Source organism: Eleginops maclovinus, chromosome 24 (assembly GCF_036324505.1).
Source record: "Eleginops maclovinus isolate JMC-PN-2008 ecotype Puerto Natales chromosome 24, JC_Emac_rtc_rv5, whole genome shotgun sequence".
NCBI lineage: Eukaryota > Metazoa > Chordata > Actinopteri > Perciformes > Eleginopidae > Eleginops > Eleginops maclovinus.
The window spans coordinates 461,793-484,448 of NC_086372.1; the positions used below are offsets into that span (position 1 = coordinate 461,793).

The 22,656-nt window shown below is 48.6% G+C and overlaps 1 protein-coding gene across 1 annotated transcript in view; it reads left to right on the top strand.

The window, feature by feature from the left end:
* Positions 1-22,648, top strand: part of LOC134860932 (kalirin-like) — a 31,365-nt gene extending 8,717 nt beyond the window's left edge. The window contains 45 exon segments of the mRNA XM_063877811.1: positions 49-196; positions 2,348-2,407; positions 2,480-2,523; positions 2,604-2,709; positions 3,275-3,282; positions 3,806-3,956; positions 4,118-4,237; positions 4,320-4,399; positions 4,509-4,647; positions 6,034-6,168; positions 6,255-6,322; positions 6,354-6,400; positions 6,494-6,609; positions 6,796-6,918; positions 7,006-7,188; positions 8,080-8,204; positions 8,294-8,360; positions 8,442-8,551; positions 8,930-8,999; positions 9,117-9,206; positions 9,339-9,431; positions 9,632-9,743; positions 9,922-9,942; positions 9,945-10,111; positions 10,853-10,954; positions 12,117-12,271; positions 13,287-13,389; positions 15,507-15,668; positions 15,761-15,956; positions 17,085-17,126; positions 17,222-17,313; positions 17,538-17,663; positions 17,760-17,873; positions 18,200-18,270; positions 18,352-18,418; positions 18,733-18,836; positions 18,931-19,000; positions 19,172-19,258; positions 20,490-20,582; positions 20,664-20,714; positions 20,811-20,888; positions 21,267-21,452; positions 21,535-21,706; positions 21,883-22,022; positions 22,100-22,648. Of these exon segments, the coding sequence (XP_063733881.1) occupies positions 49-196; positions 2,348-2,407; positions 2,480-2,523; positions 2,604-2,709; positions 3,275-3,282; positions 3,806-3,956; positions 4,118-4,237; positions 4,320-4,399; positions 4,509-4,647; positions 6,034-6,168; positions 6,255-6,322; positions 6,354-6,400; positions 6,494-6,609; positions 6,796-6,918; positions 7,006-7,188; positions 8,080-8,204; positions 8,294-8,360; positions 8,442-8,551; positions 8,930-8,999; positions 9,117-9,206; positions 9,339-9,431; positions 9,632-9,743; positions 9,922-9,942; positions 9,945-10,111; positions 10,853-10,954; positions 12,117-12,271; positions 13,287-13,389; positions 15,507-15,668; positions 15,761-15,956; positions 17,085-17,126; positions 17,222-17,313; positions 17,538-17,663; positions 17,760-17,873; positions 18,200-18,270; positions 18,352-18,418; positions 18,733-18,836; positions 18,931-19,000; positions 19,172-19,258; positions 20,490-20,582; positions 20,664-20,714; positions 20,811-20,888; positions 21,267-21,452; positions 21,535-21,706; positions 21,883-22,022; positions 22,100-22,285 (4,780 nt within the window). The 3' untranslated portion in view covers positions 22,286-22,648.
* Positions 22,649-22,656: the final 8 nt, after the last annotated feature.

Here is a 22,656-nt window from a genome sequence, read left to right on the forward strand (position 1 = left end):
TCCGGGTTGATAGGGATAGTTTAACCTCTGTAGGTGCGTTTGTTTCAGGCCTCAGGGCAGCTCGGTGGTTCAGGTGGAGACAGTGCTGCAGCAGCTGGAGGAGTCTCACATGCAGCTGGAGGAACTCTTCCACCAGAGGAAGCTGCGCCTGGACGTCTTCCTGCAGCTGCGCATCCTGCAGCAGTGCACCCTGGAGGTACAGCGATAACACCTGCTCATTACTCGCCAGGGTTGCCAACTCTCACGCATCGGGCGTGTCACACACGCTTTCACTATCAATCTCACGCTCTCACGCTGCCCAAACTATTCTCAGTCCAAAAATCGGCGACCCTTTTTGGTTGGTTATTTACAGTGTTGAGTTGACAGCCGCTCAAACTCTCAATCCACTCCCTTCCCGCCCCCACCACTCAACCACTGGTCAATCCCTGAGCTGTATTGCGCATGCGCAGGATCCGTCTTAACGCCAGGCTTTTTGTCAGTCGACAATCTACTGAAGGAAGGGGGGGGGTTGAACCGTGCAAAGTGGTATCGGTGAATATGTTTCAAACATGATTAGAGTACGATAACCTATTCTATAAAAGCCACACACACACACACACACACACACACACACATATATTTATATACAGTGGGGCAAAAAAGTATTTAGTCAGCCACCAATTGTGCAAGTTCTCCCATTTCAAAAGATGAGAGAGGCCTGTCATTTTATCATAGGTACACTTCAACTATGAGAGACAGAATGGGGGAAACAGTCCAGGAAATCACATTGTAGGATTTTAATGAATTCATTGTAAATTCCTCGGTAAAATAAGTATTGGGTCACCTACAAACAAGCAAGATGTCTGGCTCTCACAGACCTGTAACTTCTTCTTTAAGAGGCTCCTCTGTCCTCCACTCGTTACCTGTATTAATGGCACCTTTTTGAACTGGTTATCAGTATAAAAGACACCTGTCCACAACCTCAAACAGTCATACTCCAAACTCCACTATGGCCAAGACCAAAGAGCTGTCAAAGGAGACCAGAGACTAAATTGTAGACCTGCACCAGGCTGGGAAAACTGAATCTGCTATAGGTAAGCAGCTTGGTGTGAAGAAATCAACTGTGGGAGCAATTATTAGAAAATGGAAGACATACAAGACCACTGCTCATCTCCCTCCATCTGGGGCTCCACGCAAGATCTCACCCCGTGGGGTCAAAATGATCACAAGAACGGTGAGCAAAAATCCCAGAACCACACGGGGGGACCTAGTGAATGACCTGCAGAGAGCTGGGACCAAAGTAACAGAGGCTACCATCAGTAACACACTACGCCGCCAGGGACTTACATCCTGCAGTTCCAGACGTGTCCCCCTGCTTAAGCCAGTACATGTCCAGGCCCGTCTGAAGTTTGCTAGAGGGCATTTGGATGATCCAGAAGAGGATTGGGAGAATGTCATATGGTCAGATGAAACCAAAATAGAACTTTTTGGTAAAAACTCAACTCGTCGTGTTTGGAGGAGAAAGAATGCAGAGTTGCCTCCAAAGAACACCATACCTACTGTGAAGCATGGGGGTGGAGACATCATGCTTTGGGGCTGTTCTTCTGCAAAGGGACCAGGACGACTGATCCGTGTAAAGGAAAGAATGAATGGGGCCATGTATCGTGAGATTTTGAGAGAAAACCTCCTTCCATCAGCAAGGGCACTGAAGATGAAGCGTGGCTGGGTCTTTCAGCATGACAGTGATCCCAAACACACCGCCAGGGCAACGAAGGAGTGGCTTCGTAAGAAGCATTTCAAGGTCCTGGAGTGGCCTAGCCAGTCTCCAGATCTCAACCCCATAGAAAATCTTTGGAGGGAGTTGAAAGTCCGTGTTGCCCAGCGACAGCCCCAAAACATCACTGCTTTAGAGGAGATCTGCATGGAGGAATGGGCCAAAACACCAGCAACAGTGTGGAAACCTTGTGAAGACTTACAGAAAACCTTTGACCTCTGTCATTGCCAACAAAGGGGATATAACAAAGTATTGAGATGAACTTTTGTTATTGACCAAATACTTATTTTCCACAATCATTTGAAATGAATTCATTAAAATCCTACAATGTGATTTCCTGGATTGTTTCCCCCATTCTGTCTCTCATAGTTGAAGTGTACCTATGATGAAATTACAGGCCTCTCTCATCTTTTGAAATGGGAGAACTTGCACAATTGGTGGCTGACTAAATACTTTTTTGCCCCACTGTATATGTGTATATAGGCTAAGGTCCCACTACAGACAGGATAGCCGTCATTTAGTTGGCAACCCTGTACTCACACCTTAACCCCCGCCCATCCGGTGTCTAACCTCCCCCTGTGCTTGTCTCCTCAGGTGACGGGGGAGATGGACGCCTGGAAGCAGGACTTGCAGAAACAGGCACAGGATTTCTCAGCAGAAAAGCTAGCAGCGCCGCGGCAAGCTGATGCTAACCCCGACAAGCTAGCTCTGGGCCGCGTGGTAGAGGCTAATCCAGAGGTGCTAACGCTAGCTCAGCAGCGCATACACAGGTAAGCATGGTGACATTATCCTGACTCCTCCTCTTCCTGTCCTTCCTCCTCCTCCTGAAGTGTTTGGTGTTTATCTTCAGGCACATGGAGAGACGGCTGGCGATGAACAACATGATCTATGAGGTCATCCAGCAGGGTCATGACCTGCAGCAGTACATCACAGAGGTTCAGGCCTCAGGTAATACAGTACTACAAATACTACGTGTAACACTTCCACTACAAATACTACATGCAATACTTTGATTAGTACTGCTACTTCTACTTGAATGTGTTTTAGTGCAACTTGATATAGAATAGAAGGGGATCCAGTGGAATGCCCTGAGGAGCACCACAACAACCGATGCGCTCTTAAGGCAGGAAATATAAACATAGCGCCATGTTTCAGAAGTTTGAAACCTGTGGTTAACGGAAAACTACTGAGGTTAAGGAACAGACCGTGGTTTGAAATAAGAACGTTTGTAAAGAACGGTACATTCTGTCGTTAACGGTAACGGCCCACGGGTCCTTGGTCGCCATCTTTAAAGACTGTAGTAGTTTCAGGGGTCTTACTGTGTTTTGTAAGGCGGTGTGTGTGAGGGGTTTCCACAGATAGACCTGCACTGGACTGTCAGTGGATTCCTTATCGGGGTCATGCTGGGTTTCAGGGGTCCTTTCTAGATTCTTTTGAGGTTCCTGGGGGGGTTCTAGAGACCCTTTATAGGGGGTACCATCACAGGACGGATCCGGGGGGTTTTCAGGAGCATTTTGGTAGTTGTTGGGGTCTATCTGTGTTTCCTGTGTGTGTGTGCGTGTGCGTGTGTGTGTGTGTGGTTTCCACAGATATATGGAGCTGCAGTGGACGATGGATTCATCAGGGTCATGTGTTCCCTGAAGGCTCCCGGTTTATTTTGGATTCTGATCAGGGGTGGGGGGGGGGGGGCGGAGTTGGCTCTCCTATAGAGGGGTAAGGGTGTCTTTGAAGCACCGGGCTGGGGGGGTGCTCAGTGATGATGTTTACCGTGGCGAGAGCAGCGCTGTAACATCAGGATGATCGGGGGGGAAACAGAGAAGGGGGGGGAGGATGATGGGGGAGGGAGAAAAAGGGGGGATGGGGTTGCTATGGAGACTGCTCTCTGAAGCACACAGCTGGTCCCCATGGAAACCAGCATATTGAATTTACCATGGAGACACACACTCACAGAAACACACATACTCGTCATACCACACATGTGAAAACAACGTCTGTTGAGCCCACTCTGTGGTGTAAATGTGTTTGTGTGTGTCAGGTGTGGAGCTGGCGGAGGCAGAGGGTGGGGGGGCTGTCCCCTCAGGTGGAGGAGCTGCAGCGCCACCTGCAGGAGAAACAGAAGGAGCTGCAGCAGATCGCTGATCACACGCACACACACCTGGAGCAGAACCTACAGCTGAGACACCTGCAGAGCCAGGTCAAACAGGTACACACACACACACACACACACACACACACACACACACACACACACACACACACACACACACACACACACACACACACACACACACACACACACACACACACACACACACACACACACACACACACACACACACACACGTCTGTCTCCCCTGTCTGCAGGTGCTGGGCTGGATCCAGGAGGGCGAGGTGATGCTGTCATCCTGCATGCTGAACTCCAGTTGTCTGTCTGAGGCCGAGCAGCTGCAGCGGGAGCATGAGCGCCTCCAGCAGGCCATCGAGGTACTGCAGCCTCACCCGATCAGTACACCTGGAGTTTAATAAATATATTCAGGTATATATATGAAGTGTTCCTGTGTTTCAGGCTCTGCTGCACGCTGACTCTCTGCAGAGGACGCACCAGGTGGCGCTCGCTCTGCAGCAGAGGGCCGAGCTGCTCGTCAGGTGACCTGCTTCATCAATTCATCACATCCACAGCTGGCTGTGAAATAAATAAACCTGTGAGTGGAATAAAACCAACGTGATAACGATGGATAACGATGCATCCCCTCAGGTCGGGGCACTACGACCCGGATGCAGTGCGCTCCTGTGCCCAGACGGTGGCGCTGCACTGGCAGACCCTGATGCTGCGCATCGAGGACCGGCTGAAGCTGGTCAACGCCTCGGCCGCTTTCTACAGGACTTCTCAGCAGGTAACACACACCTACACACACCTCACAGCAGGTAACACACACCTACACACACTTCACAGCAGGTAACACAAACCTACACACACCTCTCAGCAGGTAACACACACCTACACACACTTCACAGCAGGTAACACACACCTACACACACCTCTCAGCAGGTAACACAAACCTACACACACCTCTCAGCAGGTAACACAAACCTACACACACCTCTCAGCAGGTAACACAAACCTACACACACCTCTCAGCAGGTAACACAAACCTACACACACCTCTCAGCAGGTAACACAAACCTACACACACCTCTCAGCAGGTAACACAAACCTACACACACCCTCTCAGCAGGTAACACAAACCTACACACACCTCTCAGCAGGTATCACAAACCTACACACACCTCTCAGCAGGTAACACAAACCTACACACACCTCTCAGCAGGTAACACAAACCTACACACACCTCTCAGCAGGTAACACAAACCTACACACACCTCTCAGCAGGTACACAAACCTACACACACACAAACCTACACACACCTCTCAGCAGGTAACACAAACCTACACACACCTCTCAGCAGGTAACACAAACCTACACACACCTCTCAGCAGGTATCACAAACCTACACACACCTCTCAGCAGGTAACACAAACCTACACACACCTCTCAGCAGGTAACACAAACCTACACACACCTCTCAGCAGGTAACACAAACCTACACACACCTCTCAGCAGGTATCACAAACCTACACACACCTCTCAGCAGGTAACACAAACCTACACACACCTCTCAGCAGGTAACACAAACCTACACACACCTCACAGCAGGTAACACAAACCTGTGTGTTACCTGCTGTGAGGTGTGTGTTTACCTGTGTGTGTACCTGTGTGTGTACCTGTGTGTTTCCCTGTGTGTTTACCTGTGTGTTTACCTGTGTGTACCTGTGTTTACCTGTGTGTACCTGTGTGTGTACCTGTGTTTACCTGTGTGTGTACCTGTGTGTGTACCTGTGTGTGTACCTGTGTGTTTCCCTGTGTGTTTACCTGTGTGTTTACCTGTGTGTACCTGTGTTTACCTGTGTGTACCTGTGTTTACCTGTGTGTTTACCTGTGTGTTTACCTGTGTGTTTCCCTGTGTGTACCTGTGTGTTTACCTGTGTGTACCTGTGTGTTTACCTGTGTGTACCTGTGTGTTTACCTGTGTGTTTACCTGTGTGTTTCCCTGTGTGTTTACCTGTGTGTACCTGTGTGTTTACCTGTGTGTTTACCTGTGTGTTTCCCTGTGTTTACCTGTGTGTTTACCTGTGTGTGTTTGCCTGTGTTTACCTGTGTGTTTACCTGTGTGTTTACTTGTGTGTTTCCCTGTGTTTACCTGTGTTTACCTGTGTGCAGGTGTGTGGGGTTCTGGAGAGTCTGGAGCAGGAGTACCGGCGAGAGGAGGACTGGTGTGGGGGTGGGGAGCGTCAGCCGGAGCTGCTGCTGCCACTCGTCAGTAAACACATGGAGCAGAAGGAGGCCTTCCTCAAGGTGGGGGGGCAGAGGGGTTTCAAGTATATTGTGGAATGTTTGGACCCCGAACATCCCATAAAAACCCTCTTGTTTCCGTGCGACAGGCGTGCACCTTGGCGAGGCGCAACGCTGAGGTCTTCCTGAAGTACATCCACCGGAACAGCGTCACCATGGCAAACATCTCCGGACACAGCGGGGGGGGCGCCCGAGGTCAGCGGGCACTCCAGGGTCCCCGAGCAACAGGTCAAAGGTCAGGACTGCGCACACACACAAACACACACACACACACAAACACACATACAATTGACCTAATTTAGTTTTGTGTGTGTGTGTGTTTGTGCAGGGATCCTCAGTGAGCTGCTCCAGAGGGAGAACCGGGTCCTTCACTTCTGGACTCTGAAGAAGCGCAGACTGGATCAGTGCCAGCAGTACCTCATGTTCCAGAGCCACACCCAGCAGGTCCACTCACACACACCTTTCATTTCAGGAATTATTTACCACGGCACTGTTATTAGATGTTTTGTTGAACGCTCTTTTATATTTTATATTTTAAGCTTTTGTTTTCTTTATTTTGTAAAAGATTCATGACGTACAAAACAATTGTTTTCGTATTTCATTATTTGGATTTGTGTTATCTTTCTGCAGGCTCTTGATTGGCTGCAGCAGTCAGGTGATCACTACCTGGCCACTCACACGTCGCCGGGGGCCACCATGGGCGAGACACAGGAGCTGCTGAAGCAACACCGAGAGTTCTGCGTGTCGGCCAAGGTGACACACACACACACACACACACACACACACACAGACAAATATTAATAAGAATATGTGAATATAAATACCCCTCCTCTGCCGCAGCACACGCAGGAGAAGGTGCACCTGCTCATCCAATTGGCTGAGAGCATGCTGGCTAAAGGCCACGCCCACCGCACCGAGCTGCGTCGCTGCGTCTCCGCCGTCGACAAGCGCTACCGGGACTTCACTGTCCGGATGGGCCAGTACCGCCACCTGCTGGAGGCCGCCGCGGGGGGCTGCTCTCAGGTACACACACTGTGTACAAATACACACTACTGCAGTACCACAGGTACACACACTGTGTACAAATACACACTACTGCAGTACCACAGGTACACACACTGTGTACAAATACACACTACTGCAGTACTACAGGCACACACACTGTGTACAAATACACACTACTGCAGTACTACAGGCACACACACTGTGTACAAATACACACTACTGCAGTACTACAGGTACACACACTGTGTACAAATACACACTACTGCAGTACTACAGGTACACACACTGTGTACAAATACACACTACTGCAGTACTACAGGTACACAAACACCGTAGTAGTATTTTGTAGATGTGAGTATTTCCGCTGTACCGTGTCCCTGCTGGACAATCAGGAGCTGGACCTGATCCCCAACAAGTCTGTAGTACTCAGTATGTGTAGTACTCTGTATGTGTAGTACTCTGTATTTTTAGTACTCTGTATGTGTAGTACTTCGTATGTGTAGTACTCTGTATGTGTAGTACTCTGTATTTTTAGTACTCTGTATGTGTAGTACTCAGTCTGTAGTACTCTGTATGTGTAGTACTTCGTATGTCTAGTACTCTGTATGTGTAGTACTCTGTATTTTTAGTACTCTGTATGTGTAGTACTCAGTCTGTAGTACTCAGTATGTGTAGTATTAGGTATGTGTAGTATTAGGTATATATAGTACTCAGTATGTGTAGTACTTCGTATGTGTAGTACTCTGTATGTGTAGTACTTCGTATGTGTAGTACTCTGTATGTGTAGTACTCTGTATTTTTAGTACTCTGTATGTGTAGTACTCAGTCTGTAGTGCTCAGTATGTGTAGTATTAGGTATGTGTAGTATTCTGTTTGTGTAGTATTCGCAGTACTCTGTGTACTCTGCAGGACAATAAGGACCTGGAGCTGGAGCTGATCCCCAACAGTCTGTCGGACTCGGACCCCGAGGTGAACCTGTCCGACCCGAGCCACCAGGTCAGCGACGAGAAGAGGCGCTCTGCCCGCAAGAAGGAGTGAGTACTGAGAGTACTCTTACAAATACTGCGAGTACTCCTGAGTACAGGGTTAGGGTTACAGCCCTGTAACTGCACTGCGTCCTCAGGTACATCATGGCCGAGCTGCTGCAGACGGAGAGGGTCTACGTCCGAGACCTGCAGGAGTGCATCGAGGTACACACAGTATTGCAGTACACACAGTACTACTAACACAGTACACAGCAGTAGTACTAATACTTGGTGTACTGCGTGCAGACGTACATGTGGGAGATGACGAGCGGTTCGGAGGACGTCCCCTCAGGACTCCACCACCGAGACGAGGTGGTGTTCGGGAACATCCAGGACATCTACGAGTTCCACAACAGGTACTAGTACTGCATAATATACTGCACACATCCAGACCATGAGTATCTGTGAAGAGTATGTGATGTATGACCTGCAGTACATGTGTGTACTTGTATGTGCAGTATGTGATGTATGACCTGCAGTACATGTGTGTACTTGTATGTGCAGTATGTGATGCATGACCTGCAGTACATGTGTGTACATGTATGTGCAGTATGTGATGTATGACCTGCAGTACATGTGTGTACATGTATGTGCAGTATGTGATGCATGACCTGCAGTACATGTGTGTACATGTATGTGCAGTATGTGATGTATGACCTGCAGTACATGTGTGTACTTGTATGTGCAGTATGCGATGTATGACCTGCAGTACATGTGTGTACTTGTATGTGCAGTATCTTCCTGAAGGAGCTGGAGAACTACGAGCAGCTCCCTGAAGACGTGGGCCACTGCTTCGTCACCTGGGTCTGTGTACTCTCATATTACATAAGTACTGTCAGTTAGAATACTGTGTGTACTGATTGTGTACTGTTTGTACTGTGTACTGACTGTGTACTGTGTGTACTGTGTACTGTCCTGCAGGCGGATAAGTTCCACATGTACGTGACGTACTGCCGGAACAAGCCGGACTCCAGCCTGCTGATCCAGCAGCACGGGGTTTCCTTCTTCGAGGTGATGCTCTTCACTGCAGATACTTAAATACACGTGTATTTCACAGAGCGTGTATAAAAACCTGCGTACTGTAGACATCGTGTTACATATTATTCTACAGTACCTGAGAGGCTGATGAGTGTGTTCCTGCAGGAGGTCCAGAGGAGACACGGGCTCAACAACTCAGTGTCCTCAGCGCTCATCAAACCGGTGCAGAGGATCACCAAGTACCAGCTGCTGCTCAAGGTACACACACACACACACACACACACACACACACACACACACACACACACACACACACACACACACACACAGTTTATCTGATGTTAGGTGTTTATAATAAAGGTGTGTGTGTGTGTGTGTGTGTGTGTGTGTGTGTGTGTGTGTGTGTGTGTGTGTGTGTGTGTGTGTGTGTGTGTGTGTGTGCGTGTGTGTGTGTGTAGGAGCTGCTGGCGTGCTGTGAGGAGGGGAAGGGGGAGATAAAGGAAGGGCTGGACGTCATGCTAAGCGTCCCCAAGAGAGCTAACGATGCCATGCACGTTAGCATGCTGGAAGGTAAGGGCTTTTATTTTGAAATATGTGGATGGGTTTTATGTGAAGCAGCTGCAGGTATTTTACTTTGAAGGAGCTACCTTGCTATAATGCAACAGTAGATATTTCACCATGAAGCTTCAGGGCTTTTATTTTGAAACCTCTGTTGTATTTGTGATGAATATTACCCATGATGCCTCAGGTCTGGAGGAGGGTCTGGAGGTGCAGGGGAGCTCCTGCTGCAGGACTCCTTCCTGGTCTGGGAGCCGAAGTCTCTGATCAGGAAGGGGCGGGACCGACACCTCTTCCTGTTCGAGCTGTCACTCATCTTCAGCAAGGAGCTCAAAGACTCGTCGGGGCGGACCAAGTACCTGTACAAGAGCCGGCTGAGGGTGAGAGAAGGTTCAGAAATAAAGAGAACGTGTACAAATATACAACAAACTATCCTTATGTGTTAGTAAAGAAATAGAAAATACTTTAGAAATACTTTTAAAAATACTTTAAAAAATACTTTAGAAATACTTTAGAAATACTTTAAAAAATACTTTAGAAATACTTTTAAAATACTTAAGAAATACTTTAAAAAATACTTTAAAGATACCTTAAAAATACTTTAGAAATACTTTTTAAAAATACTTTAAAAAATACTTTAGAAATACTTTAAAAAATACTTTAAAATTCATTAAAAAATACTTTAGTAATACTTTTAAAATACTTTAAAAATACTTAAGAAATACTTTAAAAATACTTAAGAAATACTTAAGTAATACTTTAAAAAATACTTTAGAAATACTGAAGAAATACTTTAGAAATACTTTAAGAAATACTTAAGAAATACTTTAGAAATACTTTAAAAATACTTTAGAAATACTGAAGAAATACTTTAGAAATACTTTAAGAAATACTTAAGAAATACTTTAGAAATACTTTAAAAATACTTTAGAAATACTTAAGAAATACTTTAAAAATACTAACAGAAGAAAAATATTTTTATAGATAATATTTACTCCCCTCCCTCCCTATCTCCCTCTCTATCTCCCTGTCTCCCTCCCCTCCCCTCCCTCTCTGTCTCCCTCCCTTCCCTTTCTGTCTCCCTCTCTCCCTCTCTGTCTCCCTGTCTGTCTCCCCCCCAGACCTCAGAGCTGGGGGTGACGGAGCACATTGAGGGCGACGCCTGTAAGTTTGCTCTGTGGGTGGGACGCACCCCGACCTCGGACAACAAGACGGTGCTGAAGGTAGGACCCCCCCCCCCCACTCACAATCTGTATTATTCTGACGGGACCCTAACCAGTACAACCCCCCCCCCCCCCCCCCACTCACAATCTGTATTATTCTGACGGGACCCTAACCAGTACAACCCCCCCCCCCCCCCACTCACAATCTGTACTATTCTGACGGGACCCTAACCAGTACACCCCCCCCCCACTCACAATCTGTATTATTCTGACGGGACCCTAACCAGTACACACCCCCCCCCCACTCACAATCTGTATTATTCTGACGGGACCCTAACCAGTACACCCCCCCCCCCCCCCCCCACTCACAATCTGTATTATTCTGACGGGACCCTAACCAGTACAACCCCCCCCCCCCCCCCCACTCACAATCTGTATTATTGTGACGGGACCCTAACCAGTAAAACCCCCCCCCCCCCCCACTCACAATCTGTATTATTCTGACGGGACCCTAACCAGTACAACCCCCCCCCCCCCCCACTCACAATCTGTATTATTGTGACGGGACCCTAACCAGTAAAACCCCCCCCCCCCCCACTCACAATCTGTATTATTCTGACGGGACCCTAACCAGTACAACCCCCCCCCCCCCCCCCACTCACAATCTGTATTATTCTGACGGGACCCTAACCAGTACAACCCCCCCCCCCCCCCCACTCACAATCTGTACTATTCTGACGGGACCCTAACCAGTACACCCCCCCCCCACTCACAATCTGTATTATTCTGACGGGACCCTAACCAGTACACACCCCCCCCCCCCCCACTCACAATCTGTACTATTCTGACGGACCCTAACCAGTACACCCCCCCCCCCACTCACAATCTGTATTATTCTGACGGGACCCTAACCAGTACACACCCCCCCCCCCCCCCCCACTCACAATCTGTATTATTCTGACGGGACCCTAACCAGTACACACCCCCCCCCACTCACAATCTGTATTATTCTGACGGGACCCTAACCAGTACACCCCCCCCCCCACTCACAATCTGTATTATTCTGACGGGACCCTAACCAGTACACCCCTGCCCGCCCCCCCCACTCACAATCTGTATTATTCTGACGGGACCCTAACCAGTACACCCCCCACCCACTCACAATCTGTATTATTCTGACGGGACCCTAACCAGTACACCCTCCACCCCCCCCCCCCCCCAGGCGGCGTCCCTGGAGCTTAAGCAGGAATGGGTCCGCAGCATCCGGCAGGTGATCCAGGAGAGACGGGGCCACCTGAGGGGGGCTCTGAGGGAGCCCATCCCCCTCCCCAAGACCCCCAACCCAACGCTGGGGAGGCAGCGCAGCATCAGCCGCCGGTCAGACACACACACACACACACACACACACACACACAGCTGGAGGGCTTTTATTTTGAAGGAGCAGCAGAGCTTTTAGTGAGAAGCAGCTACCTGTGTTTACCTGTCTGTCTAACTTCCTGCCTGTCTCTACCTGCCCCCCCCAACGGTCTGTCTCTCTACCTGCCCCCCCCAACGGTCTGTCTCTCTACCTGCCCCCCCCAACGGTCTGTCTCTCTACCTGCCCCCCCCAACGGTCTGTCTCTCTACCTGCCCCCCCCAACGGTCTGTCTCTCTACCTGCCCCCCCCAACGGTCTGTCCCTCTACCTGCCCCCCCAACTGTCTGTCTCTCTACCTACCCCCCCCAACGGTCTGTCTCTCTACCTGCCCCCCCCAACGGTCTGTCTCTCTACCTACCCCCCCCAACGGTCTGTCTCTCTACCTGCCCCCCCCAACGTTCTGTCTCTCTACCTACCCCCCCCCAACGGTCTGTCTCTCTACCTGCCCCCCCAACGGTCTGTCTCTCTACCTACCCCCCCCAACGGTCTGTCTCTCTACCTGCCCCCCCCCAACGGTCTGTCTCTCTACCTGCCCCCCCAACGGTCTGTCTCTCTACCTACCCCCCCCAACGGTCTGTCTCTCTACCTACCCCCCCCAACGGTCTGTCTCTCTACCTGCCCCCCCAACGGTCTGTCTCTCTACCTACCCCCCCCAACGGTCTGTCTCTCTACCTGCCCCCCCAACGGTCTGTCTCTCTACCTACCCCCCCCAACGGTCTGTCTCTCTACCTGCCCCCCCCAACGGTCTGTCTCTCTACCTGCCCCCCCAAACGGTCTGTCTCTCTACCTGCCCCACCCAATGGTCTGTCTCTCTACCTACCCCCCCCAACGGTCTGTCTCTCTACCTGCCCCCCCAAACGGTCTGTCTCTCTACCTGCCCCCCCCAACGGTCTGTCTCTCTACCTGCCCCCCCAAACGGTCTGTCTCTCTACCTGCCCCACCCAATGGTCTGTCTCTCTACCTGCCCCACCCCCAGGGAGACGAGTGAGGACGCAGACAGTTTTGGAGACGCCAGCAGTCAGCCTGACACGGTGTCCATCGCCTCCCGAACCTCCCAGAACACTGCAGACAGCGACAAGGTAACACACAGACAGACAGACAGACAGACAGACAGACAGACAGACAGACAGACAGAGACAAGGTAACACAGACAGACAGACAGACAGACAGACAGACAGACAGACAGACAGACAGACAGACAGCGACAAGGTAACACACACACACACAGACAGACAGACAGACAGACAGACAGACAGACAGACAGACAGACAGACAGACAGACAGACAGACAGCGACAAGGTAACACACACACACACAGACAGACAGACAGACAGACAGACAGACAGACAGACAGCGACAAGGTAACACACACACACACACAGACAGACAGACAGACAGACAGACAGACAGCGACAAGGTAACAGACAGACAGACAGACAGACAGACAGACAGACAGACAGACAGACAGACAGACAGACAGACAGCGACAAGGTAACACACAGACAGACAGACAGACAGACAGACAGACAGACAGACAGACAGACAGACAGACAGACAGACAGACAGCGACAAGGTAACACACAGACAGACAGACAGACAGACAGACAGACAGACAGACAGACAGACAGACAGACAGACAGACAGACGGTGACAAGGTAACACACAGACACACAGACAGACAGACAGACAGACAGACAGACAGACAGCGACAAGGTAACACACAGACAGACAGACAGACAGACAGACAGACAGACAGACAGACAGACAGACAGACGGTGACAAGGTAACACACAGACAGACAGACAGACAGACAGACAGACAGACAGACAGACAGACAGACAGACAGACGGTGACAAGGTAACACACAGACAGACAGACAGACAGACAGACAGACAGACAGACAGACAGACGGTGACAAGGTAACACACAGACAGACAGACAGACAGACAGACAGACAGACAGACAGACAGACAGACAGACAGACAGACAGACAGTGACAAGGTAACACACAGACAGACAGACAGACAGACAGACAGACAGACAGACAGACAGACAGACAGACAGACAGACAGACAGACGGTGACAAGGTAACACACAGACAGACAGACAGACAGACAGACAGACAGACAGACAGACAGACAGACAGACAGACAGACAGACAGACAGACTGATGGACACACACACACACACACACACTAGTGTTTTTCCCTTTAGTGTCTCTTTCTAACTCCCCAACAACTTAGCAGTAACTTTAGGAGTGTGTGCAGAGGGGTGTGTGTGTGTGTGTCAGGGGTGTGTCTGATGACCTCAGTGCTGGCGTGTGTGTGTGTGTGTGTGTGTGTGTGTGTTTGTGGGGAGTTTCCTCAGTCTCTCTTCCCTCTGTAACGCGTTCACTTCTCTCTGCGTCGGCTCTGAGGTACGTTTCATTTGTTTACCTGCAGCAGGGCGGGGGGGTTAGTGGCCTCTGACCCTGCAGGGTCTACAGACAGGCTTTAAATGAATCTGTTTGTATATTTAAAGAGTCCATCTGCAACCGGGACTCTCAGAGAGGAACTTTATAGAAAGGTTTGATCATCTTTGAATATTTAAAGTCCTTTTTTTGCAGAAATGTCAGAAAAAGAGTTCTAAAGAATATAAACACTTCTAGTATTAAAACACATGACGTGTTGTTTAGTATTGTATAGAAAATATTCAAATGAGTACAGCTTTAAAAAGCTCTGAGAAATCTCACAATATATATTAGTGCCTTTAGCTGATCATACCTGTGTGCTTTCCTGAAGTCACAGCAGAGTTCAGTATCTGTCCTCACACTGCAGGGGAAGGCTCTTTATTTCTGCAGTAAAAGTAGAATTACTGCACCCTGAGTTTCTACTCTCAGCTCACAGCTGTGTTACATTTGTGTGGAAACACCCTTTAATCCCAGGAGAGACACAGAGACACACATACACACACACACTCAGGATGATGTACGGCGTTGTCATGTTTTACATTTCTCTCGTTTGTCTCGTCCTGATTATTCGTCTCGCTGGGAAAAGCAGAACAGATATTTGTATATTTCGTATCTGAAGGAGTTCTTTAACCCCTGAAGTGGGTAGAAAAATATGAAATATTAAAACCCTGAATATACTTTAAAAAGCACTATATATAACTGCTGTGTGTGGAGGTGTTTGATTTGCTCACCCCCGTGTCCCTGCAGCTGTCCGGCGGCTGTGAGTTAGTGGTGGTGTTGTTGGATTTCTCCCCCTGCGCGGCCGGAGAGCTCGGGGTGCGCTGCGGTCAGACGGTGGAGCTGGTGGAGAGGTCAGCAGAGCGGCCCGGGTGGTGTCTGGTGAGGACCACCGACACTACGCCCCCACAGGTAAACGATTCAAACACACTCTAAACATTACATCAAATAATAGTCATTTTATTTTGAAGTAACATCTTGTCCCCTCCTCCTGTGCTCCTCAGGAGGGGCTGCTGCCCATGAGCGCCCTCTGCCTGTCTCACTCTCACAGTGCAACCGACATGGAGGGTCTCCTCCCCCCCACCACTTCCTCCTCCTCCTCCTCCTCCTCCTCCACCGGCACCACCACCTCCTCCTCCTGCAACTCTTCCTCCACCACCACCACCTCCTCTTCCTCCACCTCCTCCTCTGCAGGCCGCGGTGAGTACTGCAGCTCAGGGTGCTCTGATTGGTTAGCTGGCTGAGCTGTCCCGCCCATAAGCCTATCACGTACATTGTGTTGCAGCGCTAGCCAATAGGAGCGCGTTGCAGTTGAGTAGGACTCGGACCCTTTGTGAAACCATGAGGTAGAGAAAATAAATAATAATGTCATTTGATTGGATATTACTCTGTCATTTGATTGGATATTACTCTGTCATTTGATTGGATATTACTCTGTCATTTGATTGGATATTACTCTGTCATTTGATTGGATATTACTCTGTCATTTGATTGGATATTACTCTGTCATTTGATTGGATATTACTCTGTCATTTGATTGGATATATTTCTTCCTCTTCATTTGAGTTAGATTTGAATACACTGTTATTAGCAGCAGAGGCTTTATTATTACTATGATCTCTAGCCCCGCCCCTCTCCAGTAACGCATGTATGGTAAGCCCCGCCTCCCGTGTTACGCCCCACCCTGTGATTGGTCAGCCCTCCTGCCTGTTGCTCCTCTCGTTGCTCAGACAGAAGGTCCTCGTCTGTCGTCTCTTTTTTAACTTTAATTTAAACTTGGTTTGATATTTTTTAACTTTAAAGTCTGAATGGATTAACGCTGAGCCATGCAGAGGGGCAGCAGAGGTGCATGCTGGGATATTTCCACGGTTTGGGGATGTGTTGTGGGCCAGAGAGGTGGGTTATAAGGTTTAAACAGAGAGTGTGTGTGAGAGGAAACCGTCTGTGTGTGTGTGTGATAATGATTGACAGGAGGAGGTTAAACAGTGTGTTGTTGTCTCACACACACACACACACACACACACACACACACACACACACACACACACACACACACACACACACACACACACACAGCAGGAGGTCTCACTCTGTAAATGTTTTACATTCTTTAACTCAAAGTAATTATTTACCGCTTAAGTATTTATGAGATATATATTCTTAGTGGGAGGGATTTATACGGAATAAATAACTAAATATAAACAAAAGACAGGATTATTTTATATATTTTAGGTTTTTCATTAATCGCTGTTCATATATTTTATTTTGCCTGGCTGTATTCGTCCTCCCTGAGTCGTTCTCACTGTGTTCTCTCCCTCCGCTCCTCAGACTCGACTCTGCTGGGCTCTGACGCTCCGCTCACCTGTCAAAGTGAGACCTCTATGACACACCTTTATAGACTGTATTATGTATTACCTGACTCTGCTGCAGGAGCCTGAACTCACCATCATGTTCCCCTCTCTCAGGTGCCATCCCCCCTGCTGTGTTCGGGGCTCCGGGGGCCGCCGGCTCTCCGGGGCCGAAACGCGGAGGCTCCGGGACCGGAAACACCCTGAAGGTACCAAAACCACAGAAGAAGAAGAATGATTTAAATAGCTTTTAATGAGTTTTTGTAAATATTTCTATACATGTGTTATTGAAATGTTTTAAGTTCAATTATTTTATTTTTTTTTGACGGTTTTTTATTAGAGTATTTTTGGTGCTTTTGAAATGATATTTATATTAAATATTTTACTGATTTATTTGTGTTTATGTATTTATGATGATATTTACTTCTCGCAGCGCTGGTTGACCAGCCCGGTGCGCCGGCTGAGTCAGGGGAAAGCTGACGGACAGAAGAAACCTCCAATCAGAGCGAGGAGGCGGGACAACCGTGCGGATCAGGCCACGCCCCTCACAGCGCAGACCGTACGTAAACAACAGAGAGAATAAATGATAATAACAAAATCTGACTCGAGTTTATTAAATCAAATGGTGTGTGTGTGTGTGTGTGTGTGTGTGCAGAAGACTAGGAAGGAGGACGGGGGGCAGAGCGGGGGGGAGGAGGAGCCAGAGGAGGAGAGCACCTCCTTCTTGCCCCCCCCCATGCAGATCATCAAGGACCCCAACAACCCCGAGGTCCATTTATGTATTATCTTAGTTTTTATTCACTCAACGGCGATGTTTGGGTTTCATTTCTCAGTTTGATGTTTGGGTTTCATTTCTCAGTTTGATGTTTGGGTTTCATTTCTCAGTTTGATGTTTGGGTTCATTCTCAGTTGATGTTTGGGTTTCATTTCTCAGTTTGATGTTTGGGCTTCATTTCTCAGTTTGATGTTTGGGCTTCATTTCTCAGTTTGATGTTTGGGTTTTTTCTCATTTTTTAGTCTAATAAGTATTTGTTGTAAATATTATTACCCATTTTATTTCTGACTGATTCTTCATTGATGTTAATATCCCCCCAGGCTCTGGATTCGGATCAGGGCTCCAACGAGTCGGACACGGAGCAGAGGAACAAAGCTCTGAGAGGACGCATGTGAGATACACTGTTGTTACGAGTATAGAGACTGTGATTTCATATGGATACTCATATCATGAACGGTTGCTGTGTCTTCAGGTTCGTGGTGAACGAGATGATCCAGTCAGAGAAAGACTACGTGAAGGACCTCGCCGTCATCGTGGAGGTCAGACATCGCTCTGATAACCAATATTTATATTCTAAATCATTACGCTGTGTTCGGGTCACAAAGACAGGGAGGGGGTGGAGAGTGCTCTGTAGATTTGAACGAGTGTTTATATTTACATTCCTACCTTCTCCCTCACAGGTGTGTTGCATAAATATTTGTTGGGTTTCTCCGGTTTCTTTCAAATACATCTTTATCTCAGAACTGTTTTTCCCCTGGAGTGTTAGTCCCTCCCCGGCTCTGTGTATACATGGCTCACCTCTGAAGGCCTTGAGGAACGCTTTATTAAATATATAAAATGCTCTGTGTCTCAGGGCTTCATGTCCCGGCTGGAGGTCCGGGGGATCCCCGAGGACATGAGAGGAAAAGACAAAATCGTGTTCGGAAACATCCAGCAGATCTACGACTGGCACCGCGAGTCCGTGACACGCTTTATCACACTGTATTATAACTATCATAAATATGAATCATTGATGTAATACAATAACCTGTGTGTGTGTGTGTGTATCCAGCTTCTTCCTGGTGGAGCTGGAGCGCAGCGTGCAGAACCACGACCTGCTGGCCGACCTCTTCATCAGACACGTACGCTTTATTACCTCTGATCCATTGTGTATTTATCCTCTGTTCGTCCCCTGGACGCTGCAGAACTTTATCATTTATTAAAGAGTCAGGATTATTATTATTAATAATAATAAGTGTGTGTGTGTGTGTGTGTGTGTGTGTGTGTGTGTGTGTGTGTGTGTGTGTGTGCAGGAGCGGCGGCTGCACATGTACGTGGTTTACTGTCAGAACAAACCCCGGTCAGAGTTCATCGTCATCGAGTACGAGACCTTCTTCGAGGTACGCTTCATTATATATATCTAAAATAAGAGAGGTTCTGAAATATAAACCCAGACTTAAAGATTGAGTTCTGAGTGAAGTGTTGATGTCTTAATTTGAACAAAATAGAGTAGATTTGGACAAAAGAATGAGTCATATGTTCTCAAAGATGGGATTATATTTAGCGGTTGGATGAAAGCTGAAGGGAGGCATTTAGAGGAGACTAACACATTTTGCTAAATGGTGAGGACTAGTGAAGAAAAGATGTCTGTCCGTTAAGTCATCAATACTGAACATGGTCAAAGATATGATCACAGGTTCAATCAGAGTACATAAATAACAACAGGACGTACCTGCAGTCCTCAGAGGAGTCTGGATGGAGGAACAGCTGATCGATGAGAGGAAACACTGTCCTGCAACACAAACAACACGTATCAGTGTGTGTGCAGTGGTGGGGAGTAACGGAATACATGTACCGCCTTACGTATTTAGAATACAAATGATGAGTAACTGGACTCCGGTGCAGCAGATTCAGAATGCAGTCACATTGTTGAAACCTATGGATGACATGACGGTGCTTCTCTGTTTCATGACTTTATTCACTCTCTAAATAAATGGAGGCAACTTGATGCATTTCCCAGAAGCCCCAACATGAAAACAAATGGAAATGAGCTTTCGGAATTACGTGATCAGTTGCCTACAATGCAGTCTGAAGAGGAGCAGCTAGAGGTAGAGCTGGAGCCAGCACAACAGAGCCAGGGCAGGAATGCATCTCTATCTCGTAAATTCAGACAGCATCAAAAAAAGAGAAGGGAGAACCAAAAATCCTCCTCTGCTGGAGTCTCACTGCTCACCTTGCTATTTCATAGTTCAGTATCTGTATCCTATGTGCTGATTTACTGTCCCCGGAGCCGTTGGAAGACTCTTGACATGCTAGCTAACGTTAGCTAGCATTAGCTTGTGTTAGCTTAGACTGCGGTTAGATGTGTGTAGTATGCAGACACACCTTCAGCCAGTTGGAACAGCAGAACCAGAACAGGTCTGTTTAGTAAGCAGGATGTGATGGCTGCATTCCTTCACTTATAAAACGCAATTCAATGTGGAAGTAATCCAAGTACTCAGAATACATTACTCAGATTGGGTAATGTAACAGAAGACAGACTACATTTTTGGGCCTGTATTCTATAACGGAATACGTTTTGAAAGCATCCTTCCCAACACTGTGTGTGTGTATGTGTGTGTGTGTGTGTAGGAGATCCAGCACGAGATCAGCTGCAGGATGTCCATCAGTGATTACCTGATCAAACCCATCCAGAGAATCACCAAATACCAGCTGCTGCTCAAGGTGTGTACCGGCACCTGCACCTATACCCTATAGGGGTTATGAATGCATCAATACACTGTAAAACGTGTGTGTGTGTTTCAGGATTTCCTTAAGTACACATCCAAAGCAGGACTCGATTGTGAGGACATCGAGGTGAGACTGAAGTCTGAACTTTGGAAATATTCTGCAAACAGTTCAAAGCAAAGGAGGACTTTTTATAATTGAACATACCTAATAACGTGTTTTCAGAAAGCGGTGGACCTGATGTCGTTGGTGCCGAAGCGCTGCAACGACATGATGAACCTGGGACGCCTGCAGGGATACGAGGTACAGCTGTCTACCTGTCTGCACAACGAATCAGTCAAAGTGCAGAGTAAAAGTGTAGGGATCGGCACAAGAGCCCTGAGGAACCCCAAACGTAAATGAGAAGTTGGAAATGCTCTGATGAATCATTACTGCAGCTTTTACCTAAATAGAAAACACATAAAGGACCGAGAGTAGAGCCCTGAGGAACCCCACGAGTTAAAGACGTGTAATTCATTTAGGTCAAGGTTTCGAGTTATAGCCTATTTTTTGTCTTCTTGGAGCCACGTTGGAGAGAGGTGCTTGTTGGACGTGTTGGATTGCGTGTGTTTGTGTGATAACCCCTGAATAACCCCCTGAATGACCCCTGAATGACCCCCTGAGGCCCCCCTGTGTCTGCAGGGGAAGTTGACCTCTCAGGGGAAGCTGCTGCAGCAGGAGACCTTCTGCGTTTGGGAGCAGGACGAGCGGGTTTTATCCCGCAGTAAAGAGCGCCGCGTGTTCCTGTTCGAGCAGATCATCATCTTCAGCGAGCTGCTGCGCAAAGGATCCAACAACCCAGGGTACCAGTTCAAGAACAGCATCAAGGTCAGTGGTTACACTGGTGTGAGTGCTGGATAAACACGGGTCTGTGTGGTGCATGCTGGGAGTAACAATGGTGTTTGTGCAGGTGAGTTACCTGGCCATGCAGGACGTTGTGGACGGAGAACCCTGTAAGCTGGTTCTGTGGTCTCGAGGTTCTCCGGAGAGGTTCACCCTGCAGGCGTCCTGCGACAGTATCAAGAACACCTGGGTGGAAACCATCGCCACGCTGCTGGATGCACAGAACAACTTCCTGTCAGGTAAATCCCAGGAAATATCCTAAACTCTCCCTTAAAAACGGTGATTTATCTCCCCGAATCTCCCGTTTCAAAGTTCTCCACTAAAAGGAGAACCTTCTCCACGTCGTTGATCCCACTCTCTGATTCCCATCCCTCCACCAGCCCCTGAACTCATCACGTTGTGTTTCCCCCCTCAGCTCTTCAGTCTCCCATCGAGTACCAGCGGAAAGAGGGCGGGATCTCAGTGACTCGTCCCCTGTCATCAGGGCGACCGCCGTCAACCCCACCCACTCCCAACGGACACGCCCCCCCGACCGACAACGAGCAGGACGACCAGGTGAGGAACCGTTCCCTCTGACGCGTTTAGAGATCTTAAAGCCTACATTAGATCTCACTGTGACCTCTGACCCCCAGGAGCTGGTTCTGGTTCTGTCGGACTTTGTGGCGGTGCGGGAGGACGAGATATCGGTGTTCCGCGGAGAGAAGGTTCAGATCCTGGCGTCCAACCAGCAGGGTCAGAGCCTGGTCTACCGGCCGGCCAACAGCGACTCCCCGGCCGCCGAGGGCTGGGTGCCGCGCAGTGTCCTGAACAAACACTGACACACACACACACACACACACACACACACGGTTTACACACTGGAAGGACAGCGGGGGGCCGGGCCAGAGGCATGCTGGGAGATTATTTTAGGGGAGAGTCTGCAGACGGGAGACGCTTCCATCTGTTCACAGGAGTTTGACAAAAATCGCGAAACCTTTATTTGGACGTCAATTGGTGTCTTCGCCTCCTCGCTCTACCCCGGACTAATTAAGAATATTTTCCCGCCACACCTCGGCCCCGCCTCCTCTCCAGTATCCAATCCGATGCTCCCAGCAGCAGGGACTGCTCGTCTCCGCCTGCCTGGTGCTTTCAGGTGAAAAAAACAAACGCTCCATGAATTTACTGCCTGCAAACTGTTTCCTGTTAAGGC